The sequence below is a fragment of the Entelurus aequoreus genome, linkage group LG08 (assembly GCF_033978785.1).
Source record: "Entelurus aequoreus isolate RoL-2023_Sb linkage group LG08, RoL_Eaeq_v1.1, whole genome shotgun sequence".
In the NCBI taxonomy this organism is placed as follows: Eukaryota; Metazoa; Chordata; class Actinopteri; order Syngnathiformes; family Syngnathidae; genus Entelurus; species Entelurus aequoreus.
This window is the reverse complement of record NC_084738.1, coordinates 19,336,421-19,359,991: the sequence shown is the minus strand read 5'-3', so window position 1 is coordinate 19,359,991 and position 23,571 is coordinate 19,336,421. Positions and strand designations below refer to the sequence as shown.

Below are 23,571 nucleotides of genomic sequence, written 5' to 3'. Positions count from 1 at the left end.
ACTGTATTTGGTAAAGACCGGGCTCAGTCCCTTTCCCCCACATGGTCCTTACGAATGTTCCATTAAACTCCTCCTGGAGGCATTGTTGTCTGTTGCAAGACTTTATAATGTGTCAAGTCCAGAACGGTCCATATTAAGTGACTATATTTCCTCTTCTCTTGCGGTGGGTCTCATTCGGCCCTCATCCTCTTCATTGGAGGCCATTTTTTTGTTTAAAAAAAGTTAAATCTTTGCGACTCTGTATTGACTATGGCAACGACATCCTGTAACTGTGAAGAATATCTATCCCTTGCCACTTATGGATTCGGCATTTACTTCTTTATCTTCTGCTGTTTTCAATAAATTAGATTTACACAATGCTTATTACCTGGTGAGAATTAAGGAGGGGGGTGAGTGGAAGACAGCTTGTACCACCCCTATCGGGCATTTTGAATATTTAGTAATGTCTTTTGGGCTCACTATTGCGCCCGCAGTTTTCCAAAATCTAATTTAGAATGTCCTCAAGGACATGATCTGTTTTGTATACTTTGATGACATTCTTATCTTTTCCTAAAATCACCAAGAATATGTCCGTCACGTCCATCTTGTATTACAGCGGTTATTGTAGAATTGGCTATATGTCAAAGCTGAGAAGTGAACCCTTGACGAGGCTCACATCCATTAGGATACCTTTCCGTTCGACCACAGAAGTTGAGGCCACTTTTCTTCGCTAAAACAAATGTTTATTAAAGCATCAATCCTTAAGCACGTTGATCCTGCTTTACAATTTTTCGTTGAGCTTGATGCATCGGATACAAGAGTTGGAGCAGTTCTGTCCCAGTGTTCCCTGGTCGACCAGAGGCTTCACTCTTGTTATTTCTTCTTGCGTTACCTCACAGGGGATGAAATAAACTATAATGTGAGGAATAGAGAGCTGCTGGCCATCGTTCTCACGCTACAGGAGTGGAGGTACTGGTTGGAGGTGACTACCACGCCATTCCTGATCGTCACAGATTATAAAAACCTGGCATATATAAGGACTGCTGGAAGACTTAACTTCCGCCAACCAAGTTGGCCACTGTTTTTCACACGCTTCAACTCCTCTGTTACCTACAAACACCTGCAACACCAAGCCCGACATGCTTTTCAGAGTTTACGGACCTGTCGCTGAGTAAACCACTCTGGAGACCTGCATACCAGTGGCTCGGGTGATAGGTGCACTCCAATGGGAGGTGGAGAGAAGGATGTCCGATGCTGCCTCTAAGACAAAGTCCCTGGCAATGTTCCTGCAGGCAAGCTATTTGTACCAAATGAACTGAGATGGAGGGGAAACGCTTACAAAGTATCGTGTCACCCTGGCGTAAGGCGCACTCTATTCTAGTGACTGGTGACGGGAAGAGACCGCCTTCTCCGTCTGTGCCAGAGGCAAGGCCTCTTATTGCCCTCCAGCCTCCGGTCTCCTCCGTTCTCTACCTATTCAGTCACGACCATGGTCCCACATCGCCTTAGATTTCATCACGGGGCAACTTTGTCATACGCAATGTGATCAAGCACGTTTCCTGCCTACATGGTGTCCCTCAGTACCTGGTCTTGGACAGGGGACCCCCATTTGCATCCCAAGTTTGTCTTTTTGCAAGGCGTTGGGAACCACCCATAGCCTTTCATCAGATTATCATCCCCATACCAACGGCCAGACAGAGTGGGCTGAGCATGACCTGGAGGCGACTCTCTGCTTTGTATGCCATTTGTCCTGGTCCTCCCACCTCCCTTGGGTGGAGTATACTCACAATTCCCTATCCTCTTCAACCACAGGTATGTGTCCATTTAAAGTCGCCTAAGGTTACCAGCTGCCTCTTTTTCTTTCTCAGGAGTCGGAGATTGCCATCCCATCTGTCCACCAGCACATCTGCCGAGCTCATTGGGTGTGGTTGGATACAAGAGCGGTTCTGTCCCGGACAGCTGCCCAGAATCATAGGCTTACGCGGATCACCATAGGATACCAGACCCCACTTATCAATCTGTACCTGAGGTATGGCTGTCTTCTTAAGACTTAACATTGCCTGCCTCCTCCAGAAAGCTTTCTTCCAGATTCGTGGGGCCCTTTAAGATCCCCAGGATCATCAGCCCTGTGGCGGTCGAACTCCAGCTGCCTCTATCCATCAAGCTACATCTGGTGGTCTACGTCTCCAACCTCAAACCTGTTTCCACCAGTCCGCTGTGCCTTCCGTTGATGCTTCCACTTCCTCCGCGCATAATCAGAGGTCACCCAGCATTCACTGTGAAGGTCATTTTAGACTCCAGAAGGCGAGGCATGGGAGTTTAGTATCTGGTCGACTTGGAGGGCTACGATCCTTAAGAATGCTCATGGGTATCAAGCGCCTGTATCCTTGATCCATCTCTTCAGCGTGACTTCCACTCTCTCCATCCTGAAACCCCAGGTAGGCCGCCAGGGGTCACCTCATAGGTAGGGGTGGTACTGTCATGTTGTGGCTGCTGCCGCCTGTCTGCTTTGTGTTGCATTTCCTGTTTTTTAGGCTACAGGTCGGAGCCACCTGCACGCTAATATCTGATACTCATTTCCTCCTGACTACTTAAGCTCTTCAGTTCATTCACATGGCATCAGTGGATTCCTGATTGTTAACCCTTCCAGTCATGTTCATCTCCTCTGCTTTGGCTCCACTCGCTCTTTGAGTTCCTTTGGCTCTGTCCCAGCGCTGCCGTGGAGTGTTAACTGTTTCCTCTCCACGCCATCTGTGTGTGTGTTCTGTTCCACCACACCTTTTATGTGCATTCTTAGTAATTTTCCTTCCTTTGTGAGTGCCTTTTTTGAGTGCCCCGTCTTCTAACACAAATTAGCGTATAGTTAGAACTTATATCTGTCAGTATTTTCGATATGGAAGGGCTAAAACTACAACAAAGATGACGGGCAGAAGACACAGTCGAAGTGGAGCCACGGAAAATAGGACCGCCCACAAAACGGCGCATTCTGAAGAGACGGTCACAAAGTAGTTTAAAAACTGTCTGCAAAACATAATCTATTCAAAATTTTGACCAAAGGACCATCATCACATGTTATGTAGCCCAGAAGGAAGTGTTTTAAATGCAGAAAAAAACATAGTATGACCCCTTCAAACAAAAATATCAAGACTCAGTGGTCGTCAACATTTTTGAGTTTTAGTTAGTTATAATCTACAAGATTTTAGCGTTTTCTCTTTATGCCCTTTGCTCTATTTTTCCCATTTTTGCAGTTTTATAAACTTTTACAATATGCTGAAGGGCCAAAAAAACTCTAAAAAACGTTGTAACAACCAACCCCATAGTTGAAATCTTAAAGGAGAACTGCACTTTTTTTTGGAATTGTATTTATCGTTCACAGTCATTATAAAAACCATAACGACAGATGGAACTTGTGGGAGCTGCTTTATTCTGCCTATTAAGCCCTTAAAACATCCAAACACCTCCATTAAGGTTTTATATACATGTTGTAAGTATATGTGTAATGTAGTAACAGGTACATGTATAATAACATTTAATATTTGCATATTTTGCTCATTTTAAGCATATGCAGCGCATTAATTTCTAAAATGCATCAAGACGTTCACTTTTTGTTTTCAACATAATTAATTACTGCTCACTGCAGACTTTATGACAGCAAACAAACATAATAAAAAATCACTTACTGTATAAGGTCTGCTGTCATTAGGTTGCCAACTGCTAGGATTTTCATATATTCCCATTTAGATGAAGAATGACTCATAATCCTTGGGAAGAAAAGGGGGGTCGAACCAAGCGAATTTTGTGTTGTTTTGGCCACTTCTGGGTTTAAATTGGCTGTCAAAGTGTACCAACTTGTCGAAATACGTCCCCGTCCTTCTACTATTCAGGTGAGAGGCATGATTTATGATCTAGAATAAAGTTTGATGAGCAAGGAAATGAGGAAGCAGCTGATCAGTTGATCATGTCACCATTGGCACACAAGCTTGTGATCACAGTGCCGCTATAAATAGTTTGTCTGCGTTAGCGCTTATAATACCAATATCACTAATACTTTGTTAATATTCAAGTCACGAAATGTAAATGAAGTATTGTTGGCCCTTTTTGAATGTTTTTTTATTGGGTTTTGTGGGTGGAATAGAGTACCTCCCCTTGGATCAGCTGTAAGCATACTTTTATTTACGTTTATTTACGAGTTAGAATGCATTTAAAAAAAATACACGTCTCTCATAATAAATGTGAGCAATAGGCAGAATTCCAAAAAACGTGTAGTTCCCCTTAACATAAAGGATTTGCAGTTGCATTTTCAATGAGACCTTTTTTGTTAGGAAAGAAATTTGACTGTTTTTGAGAAGTTGCCATTTTATGTTAAAAATAACAATTTTTAATTGTTTTAAAAATGTACATTACCGTTCAAAAGTTTGGGATCACCCAAACAATTTTGTGGAATAGCCTTCATTTCTAAGAACAAGAATAGACTGTCAAGTTTCAGATGAAAGTTCTCTTTTTCTGGCCATTTTGAGCGTTTAATTGACCCCACAAATGTGATGCTCCAGAAACTCAATCTGCTCGAAGAAAGGTCAGTTTTGTAGCTTCTGTAACGAGCTAAACTGTTTTCAGATGTGTGAACATGATTGCACAAGGGTTTTCTAATCATCAATTAGCCTTCTGAGCCAATGAGCAAACACATTGTACCATTAGAACACTGGAGTGATAGTTGCTGGAAATGGGCCTCTATACACCTATGTAGATATTGCACCAAAAACCAGACATTTGCGGCTAGAATAGTCATTTACCACATTAACAATGTATAGAGTGTATTTCTTTAAAGTTAAGACTAGTTTAAAGTTATCTTCATTGGAAAGTACAGTGCTTTTCCTTCAAAAATAAGGACATTTCATTGTGACCCCAAACTTTTGAACGGTAGTGTATATATTCTAACAAATATTAAATATATTTATTGAAAACAGACGAAACGGCTTGGAAATGTAAAATAATAATGACACAAAATATACTGATGAGTTAAGGTTAAAGCTGACAATTCCCTGAAAAACAACAGAGTGAACATTAAATATTTTGCGGACTTAAACTCACTTGATCCCAGCTGAACTCTTTCTGCTCCTTGTGGTTTCAGGAAGAGGAATAATGAAAGAGAAAAGGGAATGGAGAGGTGCATATATAGAAGGAAAAATGTGTAGGTGTGTGCGTGTGTGTGTGTGTTATGGTGAAAACAAGTACACGGACAGGGAAAGCAGAAGAAGGAAAAGTTTTTGTTAGTGAGAATTAGTTGGAAAAAAAAAACTACTTTTGTACAGATTTTAAGGGAATAGTAGGGGAAAGGTGTAGCCAAACAGGCCTAATAAAAGACAAAGAAAAAGAAAAAAAAATGTCAATGTTGAAGAATCACATCAACATGATTAAAGGCATTCTTATATAGTAGTAATGTATGATAATTCTAGTTTGTTTTGTCCGTTGTATCATGTATGACAATGGATGTAATAGTCAGCCTTACTGGCTTGGTGGCAGCAGCGAGTGATTCCATCTCAGCATGTGTCATCCAAATATTGCTGGTCGACTGCAATGGCAGATATAACATTGAGGATAAATGAGCATTTAGGTTGATAACTTGAATTTTCCTTACCGAGCGTGTGCTTGCGGGCGCCGAGGGGCTAGTAAGGGAAACCATTTCTTGGATAGCCAAACGGAGTTTGAGCCTGTGGAGAGGGTTGCTGATGCCTATCTCTCTCTGGATCTCAGTGTCCGAAAGGTTGGCCATGATGGCACCGCTCTTCACATTGGCGCGGCACGCTGCCACATACCATGCGGGCATCCCTACCCACAACTGCAATGACAAGTCAAACATTCCTTGATTATTTCCCGATATCCTTACATTTATTCTTGTGTGTTTAAGCACAATTCATTCAATAACTGTACTGCAAAAAGTCACTATAGGCTAAGTATTCTTAAAGAAGAATGGGTCGCACTACCTCCAACCATGTAACAACTGTCGGTCCATCCCATGAGGCAAAAGGCAAACCCTGACGACAAGCCTCCTCTAGTAGGTCATGCCTGGCAAGAGATTGGAACAACAACATATACGATTTTGGTGTAATTTCAGACCAAGGTTTAATTGATGGGGTCAAAAATCACACTTTTTTTTGCTTCTGCGGTCTTTTTCCACTGTTCCTGTCCCCAGTTTAGCTAGCCCCAACGGATCCGTCGGGCCAAGGTCATCTGAGGGCGTTGAGGCTTGAAACAGATACAAATGATCAGCAAAGCAACTCAGAATGGTGAAAGGATTCCAATTAAAACAGGCACCCAAAGAGGTAGACTCTCGTCCAGGTGTGCCAATCCTCCCCTTTTCTTTTTTCCCAAAGAGACGACCAATGGATGACTTAATGCTTTTCTTCTTGCTGGCTTTGTGGAGAGAATCCTGGCTTGCGGTGGTGGCGCCATCAGCGGACAGACTATAGTTGAAAGTGAAGTTACCCACCACATATTTTTTACACTTTCTGACCTAAGTACCTTTCCATACCTGCGAAATTCTCTGTGGTCATCCAGTCCTGCTCCTGGGTGAGTGTGGGTCATCCGGTCCAATCGTAAGGCTCGAGGGACTGGTGGAGGGTTAGAATCAATCAAAGCAAGTGCTCTGCATTCTTCACCATCTTTGATATTCTGCAAGGTGGATATAGTGTGTTAGCCTTTTGGATAAAAATCTATTTGTTCCAACTTTGTACCTGTCTCTCATTTTCCCTGGCAGGAGAATGTGGAAGGCGGGGGGTAGAGTGTCCAGAACTAGGAGGCGAGGGCGATGCCAACGTGGAGGAGGTGATAGAGGGAGTCATGTAGCCCCTACCAACGCTGTCTCGTCCTCCTAGGGAAGAGGGCAGAATGGAGGACGCGTCAAGGGCCACGCTACTGACCCGACTCTCGATCTCCTCCGCCCTCAACTCGGTGCTCTCCTTTTCCTCCTGGATGAGCCTGAGAGAACAATTGGAAAGTGTAATTAAAGTCAAGTCAATTCCTTTGAAGACCACTTTGAACTGCATACAGTACTTTATCTCCTTGTTGATGGCCTCTAGTTGCTCCTGTAGCATAATGGCTAACGTTTGTACATCTGTCTGGCCGCTAGGAGATAGCAGTTCAGAGCCAAACAGCGTCTCCCTGTCGTCTTCATCATCAGAGCATCCTCCTTCCACACCACTTTCATAACCTGGACCCATAATGGTGCCACTGTCCCACTCACCATACTGGATGAAGAAGATACAAGTGATGGATACTGAAAGAATGCACAGGAATTTTATCATGTAACGATACCTTGTTACAATCGTCCCTAGCTTGCCCCCATCGGCCGCGGTGAGTCCGCCTGACCACCACCCCACCAGAGGAGTTGCTGTAGCCAGCTGGGAGGGAGCCCCCACCTTGGGGATACCGCAACTCTGAGGCGCTGCCAGGAAGAGATCTTCGAAACAGGGTGGAAGGGAGAGAGCTCACGCTGCCTGTCCTATTGTAAGGTTCAGAATTCTTGTTAGTCCACCACACTCATAACAATAGTCCCTCACTGCTGAGAAAAATATTTTGTTCGTCCAGGCAGTGATGGAGTACAGTATAAATCAACTCTCTTGATGGTTCATTATGACAAACCTGGAATAAGATGAGCCAGGCCTGCCCCTTAGCTGGTCCAGCTCCAGTTGGATGCGTTCCAGCTCGGCAATGAGCTGCTCCTAGAATACAGAGGAGAAGAGTAGAGCTAACCTTGTTGATTTTTCTGTGTTGGTCTGTCTGTTGGGTTAGGACTCAAACATGACAGATGGATACCTTGTTAGCAAGAAGGTCATCCTGGATTTTCTTCATATTGGACAGTTCTTCCGAGAGAGCATTCTAAGAAAAATAAATTATGTTTAAAAAATGCTGTTCTTTTTTGGGGGGGTGTACACCAGAAAGGGGGTAAACACCCCTTTACCCCCACTTATTAGCTGTGAGCTTACCTTCTCTTCCAGTGCTGCCATCCTCTCTTTAAGATGCAGTTGAAGTCTCTCGTTGGACTCGGATAGAAGTTTGTCCACAGTATCTGACAGTCGTTTGTTGTGTTCGTCATTCATTTTCTCTCTTTGCCTTGCCTGAACGGAGCAAATACACACTGCATGAATGGGTGGGCGACACTTTTTGTTAAGGTTACACCAAAAAGGACAAGCTACATGATGATTACCCTCTGTAGCTCTTGGTTCTTCTCTTCTAGTTGAGCTTCCATTTGCCTAAGTCGTTCCTCAAAGTTGCCATGGCGCTCTTCGGCCTGAATGACACATGTCCATTCCCAATGTGTAAAAATCAAGTTTTAAATGGACGGTATAGTTAACAAACAGAAGCCATGATGGAGTATCTAAGATAGACTTTGTCTCTCCACCTTGTTGAGAGCCGCAACCCTTTGCGCCAGTTGCGCCTCGATCTCAGGGAGCGTCTCTGCTCTCTGCAGAGTTTGCTGGAGCTTCTGTTTGGCTTCATCCAGGCGCTCCTGCAGTTGTCGGTTCTTTTCTTCGCTCTGCCTATGGAGCGACTCTTTGCTGGCAAGCTCATTTTCCAGCTTGTCCTTGATATCATGGAGGGAAGTGGCCTCCCGCTGGGCGCTAAGGTACCTGTACATAACACCATAGTATATTAGAACCTAAATATGTACACACAAATACTTTTAGTCTTAACTACATTTTAGTTCTTAATATAGTAAGTTGCCCTAGTATGTTTTTAATATACTGCAGGTCTGATTGAGCACACATAGTCATTCCTTAAAATACCATAAATGCTCTAACTCTATAGTGATTGGAAAGAGGCTGGTAGGTACAAAATTACAGAGAAAATATTGATAACAAATGTACTTTTTTACGATAATAATGAGCTGTAGTGAAGTTTCTTTGACCACATAATCATTTTATTAACAAGTACTGTATTATGCACAACACCGCAGCAACAGAACCAATGTTGTAATTGTGGTTAAAAAACCCAGATTCACTCAGCATTAATATCACTAATGAATTCAGAATAAATTAGATCTCCACTCCAAATCAAATCCACACATAGTCACTTGCGGTGTTCCTCAGCAGTCAGTCTTCGGCCCCATTCTCTTCATCTTCTACCTTACCCTCATAGGTCAGGTTATAAAAAGCCATGTTTTTTCTTTCCACTGCTATGTTGATGACACGCAACAGGCAGATTCCCCTATCGTCAAGAAGATCTTGTCAATTGAGTTAAGGGACCAGTTTATCACTTCTATGTTTAGATTTTCTGTTAAAAATGCAAAAGAGAGGCTGATTAAGGGCTATATAAATAAACGTTGATTGATTGATTGATTAGAAACTTAAGACAAGATAAGACTAAACAAGAGAAGCAGTGCAGGAGAGATAAAGAAGAGGGAGGGAAATAGAACCGCCTTTGTTGAAGTCAAGGAAGAAAAAATAATATCCCTCTCACTAGCAGTCAGTAATCTTGGCATAAAAATGGACCCACCAAATTACCTTTAAATCCCATATTAATCACCTCTGCAATACCCCCATCTACCACCTGCACAACATTTCCAAACTCCGCCCCATACTGTCCGTTTCAGATCCTGAAAAGCTTTTCCGTGCCTTTATCTTTTTCAGGCTCTAACTTTTGTAATGTACTTTTCATTGGGATTTCTAGCAAAAGCCTGCAGAGGCTCCAATACATCCAACTCTACAGTGAGGATCCTGATGACAGTGCACAAATACAAACACATTGCTCTAATCTTTCACTCACTCCAATGGCTTCCCGTTTCCACAATAATTTAGTAGAAGGTTTCCTTTCTTACACACTTTTGCATTCATGGACATGTCCCGCACTAACCTCAAATACATTCTAACAGCTCCAAACACATCATGATCCACCCACTTATATCTCCTCCACATACCCAGAACTAAACTCAGAACCATGGTAGTAAGCAGGGCCGGCCCGTGGCATAGGCCGTATAGGCAAATGCTAAGGGCGCCGTCCATCAGGGGGCGCCACGCCAGTGCCACAAATGTTGGAGGAAAAAAAAAAAAAGTTGGTACTATTATTTCTAAATACATAAAATAATCTCACGTTAATTAAAATGCAAAGTAAAGCCTATTTAATAGAAATATTATTTGTTACAACATTACGCCCCCCCCCCTCCCCCGGCACGGTGTGCCCCCTCCCTTCCTGTATCATGACTCTTTTTGGACGTCACCACATAAAAAAAATCAACACAAGATGTCAAAACGGCCAAAACTGTCAGGTGCCCAGGGGAGAAAAGAAGGGGAGAAACGAGAAAAAGACAGAGGTAGCAGGTAGGTAACGTTAGCCTACATGAAGTTATTTGTCTGTTACAGAATGTGATAGTAACCTGGCTTTTAGCATTAAGCTAATGTTACATGATTCAGCAATTGCTAATTAATAAATAGCTAGTTCTGTTTTAACGTCGGGTTAATATTGTGGAGGGGGCTAAATTGTTATGGAAAATAATAATGTAACGTCAGTACTCCCTGGTGTACAGTAATTTGTAAGTCATTCTAGTTAATGCAATATTAAAAAGCACAAATAGAGAACTCTGTAGGATTCCCTTTTTTTGTAATATAGTTGTTAAAGTCATACTGGTTTAATATCTTGTTTTGTGCAGTGCCTTATTTATATTGTATTTTTCATTTATTTTATGCAACTTGTTGACATGTTTTATTTTGTGTTTATGTATGTAAAAAATATTGTATTTCATATATTCATATATTCATTTTTTATTTTTTGTATTCATTTATTTATCCATATTTTTTTTTATCTTGTTAACTATTCTGATTGTTAATTTGCTTTCTTTAAGTAAAAAAAAAGGTCAAAGACAAAGCTATTCGGTTTCTTGTGAGTATATACACTTCACTGTCGATGTGGGGGGGCGCCACCTAAAATCTTGCCTATGGCGCCAGATTGGTTAGGGCCGGGCCTGGTAGTAAGGGCCTTCTGTGTTAACGACTCACGTATATGAGATGGCCTCCATGACACCTTGAGGGCACCATAACCCTCTGTCAGCATTAAACAGGGTGTACAGACTTTTCTTTTCATCGGATATTTTGATTCCGCCAGTTAAACTGTTTTTTGTTTTTATTTTCTATAAAACAGCTTTTTTTATTTCTTTTTTACCTGAATGAGATTTTTATAATAAAAAAAAATTCATCTTCTTTCTAATCTGTAACCCTTTGAGAGCTCCTGATAAAAAGGGAACTATAAATAAAAAAAGATGCTGACCACTTATTATACTTCAAATACTACTATTGACATCTTTTGGAGTTAATAAAATCTACACACGGAGGTTGCCTACATCCACAGCTGTTAATGCCATCTTTTTTAACCTGGCGCTAGTTGGAAGGTGCGACAAACCAAAAATAATGTCCGGTACTGCTGCAGTAGCAAAGCTTCAGGTTCGCTTGGCAACACTCAAAATACATTGACGTAACACAGGCTGTCTTTGTTTTCAAATTCAAATGTTGACAGGTATAAATAAAGCTTGCCTGCGTTCCAGGGTTGTAATCCTTTCTTCCATGTCCTCCCTTTGGCAAAGGGCCTAGAAAACATAGAAATGCATCATAAAACTGATATATATATATAATGGAAAGTTTAACAATATACAGTATGTGAAAAATATGCAGATTTTATAGTTTTGACTTGTGTTCTATAACATACTGTACGCCCATTATGTTCAGTTATACACCGGGAGCCCCCTGTTGTGAAGGGGGATCAGGGATTTTGCCACTGAACGACAGATTGACCCAACAGACCTCTTTCACTTCCCGTTGCAGCTTCTGATTGGCCTCCTCCGACTTCGTCACCTCCCTCCTGGCGGCCGCAAGCTGCTCCTCAATTTCACTGACCTGACGCGACGGCACAAAAGGGACACAAGACAACAAAGATTGAACAGATCAAGGTGAGTCAGTGTCCACTCCCACAGCGGCAAGAGTGTAAATAAATAGTGACAGTGATTCATTACCAAGTGGCCATCGGGCCTTTTGGAACACCCTTAAAAAGCCAACGTGACATCAGCATAACATGCTGACTTGAAAACCCACACGTTTGTCTCATTAAGCATTTCATCCTCCAACCAGACAGTTGGATGTTAAAGGGCAAAACCTTTCATCACTTACTCATCAAGTGATGCCACAGAATGTCATCCACTGCTTGGCTTAGTGAAATTGCACATTAGTGAACACTTTATTTGTATTGCTTGGAAATGCAGTTGCAATACACTAGTGCCCACAAAATGGGATTTCATGTTGGAAACAACTGCTACACAGCTTGGCAATGCAACCAGATTACCAATAAAATCATTTAGCAAAATAAACATAAGGACAGCTCCTTCAATAGTCCCTCACTTCATACACTTGCTTAATGTTAATGTGTGTATTTAAACTAAGAGTAATATGATTTTCTTTTAACAAGATGGACTTTTTTGTACTGTTAACTCAGAGCTTAACATATAACTTACATTTAAAAAGTTACAAAATAACAAATGGTACAAATAAATAAATGAGTGTGTTTGCTGTCTAATACAGTACTTTTCTGAAATGCATTTGGTTTTGGTTTATTTTGAACATGAATCCAGTTACAATATGTTACATTATATTTTTTTGTTTCTCATTAAAAGGTGTAAAAATGAATTAGGTTAATCTAATTCTACCCCTGTTTCATAACAATTTGTAGGACAATTCTTTGTTCTTGTCCTCTCCTTACTCTACAACAAAAACAAATACAAAAGAAAAAAGTAAATACATTAATAAATACATTTCTTATGATAATAAATAAATGATAAATGGGTTATACTTGTATAGCGCTTTTCTACCTTCAAGGTACTCAAAGCGCTTTGACAGTATTTCCACATTCACCCATTCACACACACATTCACACACTGATGGCCGGAGCTGCCATGCAAGGCGCTAACCAGCACCCATCAGGAGCAAGGGTGAAGTGTCTTGCCCAAGGACACAACGGACATGACTAGGATGGTAGAAGGTGGGGATTGAACCCCAGTAACCAGCAACCCTTCAATTGCTGGCACGGCCACCCTACCAACTTCGCCACGCCGCCCCAATAAATAGTTGTTTTTCACATTTCTAATTTTTCACTGAGGATCAAGATGTTTTTCTGGGTTATTCTTCCTTGGAAACACTTGGCGTCTGAAAATGTTCTTAAACTGTATCCTATTACTAGATTGTTATGAGTACATTATTATATTGTCCATCATTTAACTCCAAGTACTGGTATGCTAAAGGTTTTGAGTGTTCTACATGCACACAGATATTTAAGTAAAATCTTTGTTGAGAAAAATTGTAAATTTTTGGGTTATAGTTTGCTCTCTGCATGATTTCATCTTTTTGCAAATGCACTAAGTCATTGAAGTTCAATAATTTTGATTAATTAAATAAAGGGTTTGAATGTTCTCTGTTCGGGGGCGGCGTGGCGAAGTTGGGAGAGTGGCCGTGCCAGCAATCTAAAGGGTTGCTGGTTCAATCCCCACCTTCTACCATCCTAGTCACGTCCGTTGTGTCCTTGAGCAAGACACTTCACCCTTGCTCCTGATGGGCCTGGTTAGCGCCGTGCATGGCAGCTCCCGCCATTAGTGTGTGAATGTGTATGGGTGAATGTGGAAAATAGTGTCAAAGCGCTTTGAGTTCCTTAAAAAAAAGGTAGAAAAGCGCTATACAAGTACAACCCATTTACCATTTACCATCTATTATCAACATTGTGAATTATTTTTACTGATCTTTTTTGTCACACAATTGGTAAATTAAGCATACTTTTGTAGTTATTAACCCATGTTTCTACGCAATAATTTAGCTGTGGTAACATTAGCCATCAGTTGACAATTAAAACACATTTTTAGTCAAAACCATCCATTTTCTACCGCTTGTCCCTTACGGGGTGGCGGGGGGTGCTAGAGCCTATCTCAGCTGCACACGGGCAGAAGGCGGGGTACACCCTGGATAAGTGGCCACCTCATCGCAGGGCCAACACAGACATATTTACCATTATTCATTATTGGAGTATTTCTTTCCACCTTATGTTGTATGTTTTAAAATATTTTTTACTGTGTCAATTTAAGTGTGACTGTAATTATTTTATATTTACTTAGATTTAAGGATGAACTTTTTTCCGTGTTCTCTACTGAACAAAATGCAGTCGTATTGTCTGCAAATAGTAAGTCCTTTGTAACATTGCAAATATTGTCTATATTGAAATTGAACAGTTTTGGTCCCAGTATTGATCCCTGTGGTCCGCTGCAAGCTGGATTTAGAGCTTTAGCTGTTTGTTCGCCTTGCTTTAAGTATGTCTTCCTGTTGGGTAAGTAGCTTCTTACCCAGTTCAAGACAAGCCCTCATGATGCCATACCGTTATAATTTTCTAATTAGGATATTATGATTGATTATGACATATGTTTTTAAGTTGATAAACACTGCAACTGCACGCAGTCTGCGCTCTTTTGCGTCAGTAATTTCTTCTGTAACTTCGATTAATGCCATCAATGTTGAGATGTTAGTTCCGTATCCGTATTGGTTGTCCGTAATCTGATTCTATTACAATGTTGTTTGCCTTTTACTTGTCTAAATGTGCCAACTTTATATTACAGAGGTCCTCAAAATGTATCTGAATGCGAGGGCACTTCCTGTTAACAGCCCCCTTCAGGTTACCTCAAAAGTTTCTATGAAAAAAGGCATTTGCACGGAAAGAAATACATCCACACACTCACCTGCCGGCACATGAGGGCCAGCCTCTCCCTCAGCTGGGAGAGTTCAGCTCTCTGTCTCTCTATCTCTCCTTCCCGCTGTCTTTCCAGCTCGCTGTCCTCCAGGCCAGAGGCAGGGCCATTGGGAAGTCGCTGTGATGGCGACAACATAAAACAAAATTAGGGTAAGATTTGCTAAGAAGTTAAAATCACACTGATACACGATGATACCCGTACATCTACTTTTCTACTTCACGTATACAAAAACAAAACAACTGGAACCAACATCCATAAAACCCTCCCTTACATCTTTCCCGCTGTCCACCCCTTGTTGACGCCTTTTAATTTGGTCTCTTAAAGAGATTACCTAGAACAAAAAAAGAGGGAGACAAAGCAGGCAAACAGACAACACAAATGAGTATTGTCACGTGGGAATATATATTAAATAAAGGAGACCAATTTACATGACTTTACCTCTTGAGAAGATGCTGCAAGTTGATCCTCCAACATTGACACCCTCTCTAGGGCCACTCGGAGACGCTCTCGAACCTGCAGGAAAGGACGGTGCCAACTGGGACTCAATTTGCACTGTTTAAATTATGTTAAGTGGGGGACTACAAGATTACATATCACAGTAGAACAAACAGGGACAACCCCAAGGAAGATATTATAAAGTCAACATAGTTTATTAAAGGTCAAATATTAGGGGTGTAACGATTAGTTTTACCTACGATTCGAATTTGTGTTTGCCAATATGATTCAGAGACGATATTTTTTCTTAAGTACGATACGATTCCAAGCGATTCAGTGAGTTTAAATGGATTCAGTAATTTTCAGTGTGACTGTGAAATAAACACAGGATACTGGACACTGCAAGTGAAGTTTCCCATATTAATGTTATTTACTTGTAAGGAAACACACAAGGAAGTTAACATTTAATGGCCAATGCATTCACAACCTTTTTGAATAAAGTGCAACCAACACTATAGCTTAAATTAACAAGAGGAAGTTTGTTCTGCTCACATTTTCAACATTCAAGCAATTTTCAATAAAACTAGAGTAACCAACATTTTAATAGTAGATTTATCTGCTAAATAAAGTTCTCCGACCCGGCCATACAGTATCTGTTCTACGCCCTGGCGCCGCTGACAACGGACAGCGTCCCAGGTGTGCGGAAGCATGTATGCCCCATCATCCCTGTTGATATATAGATCAATTGTTAAACCCATATCAAATATTATACTTTTAATTTTTTTTAAACAATTGTCAATAGAAACTCTCACAATAGTGTGTTGGAAGTTTGCTAGCTAAAATCTAGCTTTGATGCTGGAATGTATGGCTTTAAAACCCTACAGGGAACGTTTTGTGTGTCTGCAATGAACTGTTTGTCCACACCAAGCGTTCCCAGGTGTATGATAATTATCGTATCTGGGTGATAATTTCACCCTTTGTCCATAAACCAAAAAATGGCAAAATCAACAATAATTGGACCCCTTTCAATGCATGGCTATTAGCAAACACAAACAGCATACCTCCTGCACTGCGCCGGATATTGTGCATTGTCTCACATGCCTTTTTATAGTCAGGTGGGGGCGCTGTTTTGTCAGTGGCAGCTTTTTTCCAACAATGCTGTTAGTTTATCATACGCACCAGAAGCTATACAATATCCAGTTTGTGGTAATGGTAAATTGTCACTTCCCATCTGGCAACACTGTCCACATCTGTCTCCTACAGATAGCGCTATTGTACACTTTATCCTTTTTTTTTTACATATACACATAACAAGGAACTTGTCCAACTAAATAAATAACACATATCACATGCACAAATGCAACATCAAAGAGCAGGACAGGATGACACTAATGTTAGCAACACTATCAGAGCTATGTGAGCTACAATGCTAACAATACACTTAGGGCCTGATCTACTAAAGGTTTGCGTGTACTAAAATGTGTGCAAACTTGATTCACATGCAAAGCTAATCTAATAAACTTGTACGCTGAGGATTGTGTCTCTTTAGTAAACATAATAAGGAGCCCGATCCATTAGCGTGTCTGTCTTCTCTTATGCGTTGTCAAGATGTATGGACTGTTAAAAATAAAAAATGTTAGACTTATCACCTATTCAGTAATATAATTGTATAATTTAATAGCTGCTGGGTGACTTAAGGGACTAATTAAAAAAAATGAAATTAATGCGTTTTGGTGTAGGAAATATATAATATATTATTATAATGAACCTTTTATGAAAAAAACGTATTTCAATATGAATTTTCTTGCATTTGGATCATTCCTGGCGCATGAATGCGCCATGATGGTCCACCACCTCCCTGCACAGCACACCGTCAGTGTGATAAAATAGTTTCTGATGTCTCGATTGTGATTCTATATTGCAGAATGTGTTACATATGTGTTCAGTGAATGAGTGTTTCCATGGTGACAGCAGGTAGTCCACACAAAAACCTCATTTAAATACGACGGTTTGCACCAGTTATCAATTGCAAACAGTCTTAGTAGATCACATGCAACACAACCGGCCACAACGCAATGATTGGTGTTTATAGCTGTCAATCACAAACAGCTCAGCTTCGTCTAGCGATTGTGTACTCTCTTACGGCTGCGTTGTTTTTTCCTACTGCTCCGAGTGTGGCTCGAACCCACTTTGCTTGTGCGAGAGACCATTGTACTATACTACCATTGAGCTAAAAACCAGGCAATCTCCCGGATCGCCAGCACTTTACTTGAAATTGACTGGCTTCAACAGACGTGCATGTAATCAGTTGATTAAAGTCCAGTGTTTTATTTTCCTATGTTAAAACACAGTGCTACTGTTGAAACTGTGTGTAATGTTACAGTGGGCAATAATATACTTATTAAATAAAGCCTCTTTGTTTTTAATGAATACTTAGGCCTACTACACTACTGTATTTTAATGTTGGTCATTATGGTAGTACTTAGAGAGCCAAGTTTTTTCTGAGGGGGTACATGGTGAAAAAAGTTTGAGAACCACTGGTCTAAAGCACATCCAATCTAATAAATGATATACTAAAAAAGAAAATACATGCCTGAGGACGACTACAAAATACCTAATTTCTTAAACTAAACACAGACGCCCCCCCAAAAATACCACTAGGAATGGTAAATATTTATTTAAATCACACGTACCTATCAGTGGTCTGATCGGCGATACAAAGGCGGTGTTCAGGACCCACCTTCTCATCCAGAGCTTTGTGGTGCTCAAAGAGAGACTTCAGGGCCTTGAGGACTTCCACCTCACTGGAGACCCCCGCTGGGGACTGGGCTTGCCTCTTGACCACCGTCATCCTCAGACTGCGCTCGTGACGAGACACCAGACACTCCAGGTGTTCCAGCAACAACTGTACAGTAGGACAGTGAAGACAGGAACAAGATGGAGGGAGCACAGTGAGTCAGTCTCACACATACCACCACAACGGGTGAGAAAGCTAACACGAGTGCTGAAAGAGTGCTAATCAGGCAAAATGGCTGCTGAACATCTTACCCGCGTGTTGTTTCTCTCTGCCTTGAGCTCAGCAATCTCCTCCTCCCTCTCCAGTAGATGCTCCCGGCAAACGTTCAGCTCTTTAGTCAACACAGCAAACTCCTGCAGAACACACACGATGCGTTTAGGGGCAAACAAAACAAAGTGTTTAAACGGTGCGTCAATGTGTGTTTTATTGGAGGGAAAAACAACCCAGACGGGGCACAGCCAAACAAAAATATAATTGAAATGCTGTGATAGTAACAGATAAACCCGTTATCAATACAGATGCACCCCTTCAACAGAGCCCAGCTGCGACCATTCAGGAGGCCATGATGTAAAACTACATAACAATCATGCAAATCACTGACACACTTTTCACTCGCCTTGTGAACACATGGATGCATTACATCACACTGTTACACAATGGCTCCGCACTGCAATGCATGAGAGAGACCCCTTACCCCCCCACCCATCGCCTACAAAAAAGATAACAATGTCCATGTGTCATTTTACAACACTGCTTTGAAGCAGGACACCTTGTTTGATTACACGGATCAAACTTTAATTCCGTTGTTTTTTTGTTTTTCACATATCACAGCAGAACTATGTCTACACTCTCTACTATACATATTTATGTACACAGTGTGGGGTTAGCATCATTTGCGGTATGTTGCTAGAAAGAGACAAGCAATAAAAGGGTAGAAAAGGATGCAGATGGCTACACAGTAGGTCTTTGGGCCTGATAGGATTGTTTGTGGTTTGGATGGCACTTTGTTTCTCTGTTGCCCCCCCTGTTGTTTTTTTCCCAGCTGAAATAGTGGAGGGGATTTGGTAGGAGAGGTGATTGCAATGGCAAAATACACTAAAATCATATAATTACATATAGGAACCTATTATGTTTTTGATCTACAATTAAAACACTTCTTTGTGAATTAGATAATATGCATTAGATATGCTTTGATGTAAAGTTTGCCTCATAACCAGTATTTTTTTTTTTTATCTCCCTGCAAATTGCAAATGAAACCACAACCCACCCTCCCCAAAAGTACAATAAATTATCTTTTGAAAATGTACACTGAGGGCGTGGTGTGGCACAGATGGTAGAGCGACCGTGCCAGCAACTCGAGGGTTCCAGGTTTGATTCCAACTTCCGCCATCCTAGTCACGGCCGTTGTGTCCTTGGGCCAGACACTTCACCCTTGCGCCTGATAGGTCTTGGTTAGCGCCTTGCATGGCAGCTTCCACCATCAGTGTATGAATGTGTGTGTTAATGGGTGAATCTGATGTATAATGTAAAGCGCTTTGTGCATCATTCCAGGTATAGTAAAAGTGCTAAAACACACAGACCAAATATATATCTTGAAGTCGTCACCACTATTTTTATCCAGACACGGTCTTAAATTAACTTCATAAATATTATGTAGATTTCCCCGGTCACAAGAGTTTGACTTAAGGCCTGAAACATTCTCCTCTCATAACAGACGCAATACACTTTGCACGTATTTAGTAGATCAGCTTTGCATGGGCTATTAAGTTTGCACATGTTTTAGTACACGCAAACCTTAAGTTAGTCAAGCCCTTAATGTCAAAAAAGTATGTCCACCTCGCTGTGAAGTCACAACATTGCCAGACTGTGAAAACCCTTTGAACAGAGGCATCCAAAACTGCTCACGCCAAAATGCATGAGCCTTATGATTTGACGCGTTGGCCTTGTTTAACATGTGTATTCAACATTGTAACAACATTTATGAGTCAGAAAAGGCAAAATTCATCATAGGCTCCCTTTAAAAAACACCAACACCTTCTGTGAATAGTAAATTGTATATCTGTTAAACAACATTGCTCATGCCTTACATAGTCAAAATTATATTAAAAAAATATGTTCTTATCAGCATACTTGCCAACCTTGAGACCTCCGAATTCGGGAGATGGGGGATTTGGGTAGCGGGGGGTGTATATATTTTCAAGTATTTCTTATATATATATATATATATATATATATATATATATATATATATATATATATATATATATATATATATATATATATATATATATATATATATATATATATATATATATATATATATATATATATATATATATCATGAATGAGTATATCCGTTCGGCCACCGTGTTCAATGGAGAAGTCTGATCTACAAAATTTGCAGGCATCATACCCCTTCCCCTTCGAGCTGTCCTGGATGAACTGAAATTATTTTTTCCAATTATTTTGGAACTTGCAAGCGTACTTCTTCTTCTTACTCGTCGTCGCCATGTCTCTTCTTCGTTCTTCTGCTTCGTCTCTGTTATGTTATGTTATCTGAGAAAGCTCCAAGAAAACATCGAGCTGGCTCGCATGAAGATCAAGCCAAGCAAGTCCAGAAGCATCTCTATTGACAAGGGGAAACTGTCACACCACCGCTTTCACATTGGTGAGGAACCTATTCCAACAGTCTCAGAGAAGCCTGTGAAGTCCCTAGGTCGTTGGTATGATGCCTCCCTCAAAGACAAAGAGCAGGTAGATCAGCTCAGGAAGGAGGTAGCCAGCGGCCTGGAGAACATCGACAGAACCCTGCTTCCTGGCAAGCTGAAGCTCTGGTGCATGCAGTATGGACTACTTCCACGCCTATTGTGGCCACTAACCCTCTATGAAGTCCCGCTCTCTAAGGTGGAAAAGCTGGAGAGACTGGTTAGCTCATATGCAAGGAAGTGGCTTGGCCTTCCCAGGTGCCTCAGCAGTATTGGACTCTACGGCAAAGGAATGTTAGAACTGCCCATTTCCAGTCTCTCAGAGGAGTTCAAGTGCGCCAAAGTCAGACTGGAGATGATGCTACTGGATTCGAGTGATCCATTTGTAGCCCAAGCTGCCCCCATTCTGGCTACTGGGAGGAAGTGGACCCCACTGGCTGCAACTGAGCAGGCTAAAGCAGCACTCAGGCACAGAGACATTGTGGGCCGAGTACTGCAGGGGAGGAGTGGTCTTGGCCTTGGGGCCAATACACCAACCTGGAGCAAGGCCACTCCATCTCAGAGACGCAAGCTGGTGGTCCAGGAGATACGTCGGGAAGAGGAAGCAAGAAGGTGCGCACAAGCTGTGGCGCAGGCAAAACAAGGGCAGTGGATGACATGGGAAGGAGTAGAGAAGAGGAAGATCTCCTGGAAAGAGCTGTGGGAGATGGAGGCATTCAGGGCAAGCTTTACCATCAGGGCTGCCTACGATGTCCTGCCTTCTCCAAAAAACCTCAGCCAGTGGTATGGTGAAGACCCCACATGCCCTCTGTGTCCGAGTCCAGCAACACTGAAGCACATCCTGGTGGGCTGCAAGGCCGTTACACCTGGCGGCACAACCAGGTGCTAAAGTGTCTTGCAGCAGTGCTGGAAAGTCGACGGACAAGTGTCAATGCCCTTCCTCCTTCGTCATCCCGTTGGCAAGCAACAACATTTGTCCGGGAGGGCGAGGGTCAAGCCAACCTCACCCCCACAAGACCAGACACTGGACAGCTAGGCGGGGCACGGGACTGGAGACTGCTGGCAGACCTGGGCCAGAGACTCTGCTTCCCAGTTGAGATTGCGTCCACCAACCTGCGGCCAGATCTTGTTCTGTGGTCAGCTTCGCTCAGGCTCGTGTACATCATAGAGCTCACGGTGCCCTGGGAGAGTGCAATGGAGGAGGCCTACGAGCGCAAGAAGTTGAGGTACACTGAGCTTGCAGCCGATGCGCAACAACAAGGCTGGAAAGCGAGGGTACACCCAGTGGAAGTAGGCTGCAGAGGATTCGTGGCCACCTCAACATCCAGGCTCCTCAGGGAAATGGGAGTGCGAGGGAAGGCCCATCGACAGGCAGTGAAAGACCTCTCAAAAGCCGCTGAAAAGGGGAGTCAGTGGCTGTGGGTCAAGCGAAGGGACTCCACCTGGGCTTTCAAGTGAGTGATGCCATCTAGGGAGTGATCCTGGGACGCTGGGACTCACTGCTGAACCCTCTGGAGGTGTCGTGGGCCTATCAGCGAAACACTGAGGATGGGGGGCGCCCACTTGATAACCCAGAGGATGCCTTCACTCACTTGACCATCCCACTAAGTCGCATAGGTGTCTCAAGTATGCATTAGGGGATTGTAACATCTAGTCCTACACAACAGATCTGTTAAACAACATTGCTCATGCCTTACATAGTCAAAATTATATTAAAAAAATATGTTCTTATCAGCATACTTGCCAACCTTGAGACCTCCGAATTCGGGAGATGGGGGATTGGGGTAGCGGGGGGTGTATATATTTTCAAGTATTTCTTATATATATATATATATATATATATATATATATATATATATATATATATATATATATATATATATATATATATATATATATATATCATGAATGAGTATATCCGTTCGGCCACCGTGTTCAATGGAGAAGTCTGATCTACAAAATTTGCAGGCATCATACCCCTTCCCCTTCGAGCTGTCCTGGATGAACTGAAATTATTTTTTCCAATTATTTTGGAACTTGCAAGCGTACTTCTTCTTCTTACTCGTCGTCGCCATGTCTCTTCTTCGTTCTTCTGCTTCGTCTCTGTTATGTTTTTGGACATTGTTACTTGCCGTAGTTTTGAAGCAATGCATGATGGGAATCCAGATGTTGTGTGTCAGTGTATTAACGTGCCGGCTGGAATAAACACACGCTGAGAAATAGCTCCGTGCCTGCCTACTTTATGGGTTATAGATAAACCTATGGATAACGGAGACATATATAATAGTCTCCTTTTCAGGTGAGAGAGGACTCTAAAGGCAGTGCCTTTTAGGCACGCCCCCAATATTCTTGTCCGGGTGGAGATCGGGAGAAATTCGGGAGAATGGTTGGCCCGGGAGATTTTCGGGAGGGGCACTGAAATTCGGGAGTCTCCCGGGAAAATCAGGAGTGTTGGCAAGTATGCTTATCAGTAGAATTAGTTTTTAAAATGTTTACCAAATTTTTGTCAAAAAATGGATTTTAGAGAAAGTTTGATGTAAAAACAAATATTCTAATGTGACAGTTCAACTATGAGTTTTTTGTCATTTATTCTATATGTTGCAAAGTTTGTATTCATACTCATGTTTTTGTAGAGTGTTGTGGCAAATAACATGTATTGATTATTTTTTCTCCACAAAAAGCAAAAAAAAAAAGGAAAACTACAAAATATTTTAGTGAAATTTCAGTATCACTTTAGTATGGGGAACATATTCACCATTAATTAGTTGCTTATTAACATGCAAATTAGTAATAATGAGTCATTATTAAGTACTTATTAATGCCTTATTCTGCATGGCTTTATTATACAACCAGTAAGCCATTAACTAAGATTCTTCCTTCAATAAGGTTAGGGT

At 41.6% G+C, this 23,571-nt stretch overlaps 1 protein-coding gene and 1 long non-coding RNA gene across 2 annotated transcripts in view; one reads left to right on the top strand and one right to left on the bottom strand.

The window, feature by feature from the left end:
* Positions 1–23,571, bottom strand: part of LOC133655575 (liprin-alpha-3-like) — a 60,342-nt gene that overhangs the window by 7,771 nt on the left and 29,000 nt on the right. The window contains exons 3-24 of the mRNA XM_062055853.1: positions 18,224–18,325; positions 17,916–18,080; positions 15,179–15,253; positions 15,012–15,071; positions 14,729–14,857; positions 11,766–11,858; positions 11,499–11,551; positions 8,378–8,606; positions 8,183–8,266; positions 7,962–8,093; positions 7,792–7,854; positions 7,618–7,697; positions 7,291–7,477; positions 7,030–7,223; positions 6,711–6,954; positions 6,509–6,648; positions 6,292–6,440; positions 6,126–6,222; positions 5,961–6,042; positions 5,615–5,815; positions 5,486–5,548; positions 5,068–5,094 (exon numbers count right to left, since the gene is read on the bottom strand). Of these exons, the coding sequence (XP_061911837.1) occupies positions 5,068–5,094; positions 5,486–5,548; positions 5,615–5,815; positions 5,961–6,042; positions 6,126–6,222; positions 6,292–6,440; positions 6,509–6,648; positions 6,711–6,954; positions 7,030–7,223; positions 7,291–7,477; positions 7,618–7,697; positions 7,792–7,854; positions 7,962–8,093; positions 8,183–8,266; positions 8,378–8,606; positions 11,499–11,551; positions 11,766–11,858; positions 14,729–14,857; positions 15,012–15,071; positions 15,179–15,253; positions 17,916–18,080; positions 18,224–18,325 (2,649 nt within the window). The remainder of the gene's footprint in view (positions 1–5,067; positions 5,095–5,485; positions 5,549–5,614; positions 5,816–5,960; positions 6,043–6,125; positions 6,223–6,291; positions 6,441–6,508; positions 6,649–6,710; positions 6,955–7,029; positions 7,224–7,290; positions 7,478–7,617; positions 7,698–7,791; positions 7,855–7,961; positions 8,094–8,182; positions 8,267–8,377; positions 8,607–11,498; positions 11,552–11,765; positions 11,859–14,728; positions 14,858–15,011; positions 15,072–15,178; positions 15,254–17,915; positions 18,081–18,223; positions 18,326–23,571) is intronic.
* Positions 1–23,571, top strand: part of LOC133655577 (uncharacterized) — a 53,508-nt gene that overhangs the window by 19,011 nt on the left and 10,926 nt on the right. The window contains exons 3-4 of the long non-coding RNA XR_009827015.1: positions 1,848–2,417; positions 11,787–11,911. This is a non-coding gene — a long non-coding RNA (uncharacterized LOC133655577). The remainder of the gene's footprint in view (positions 1–1,847; positions 2,418–11,786; positions 11,912–23,571) is intronic.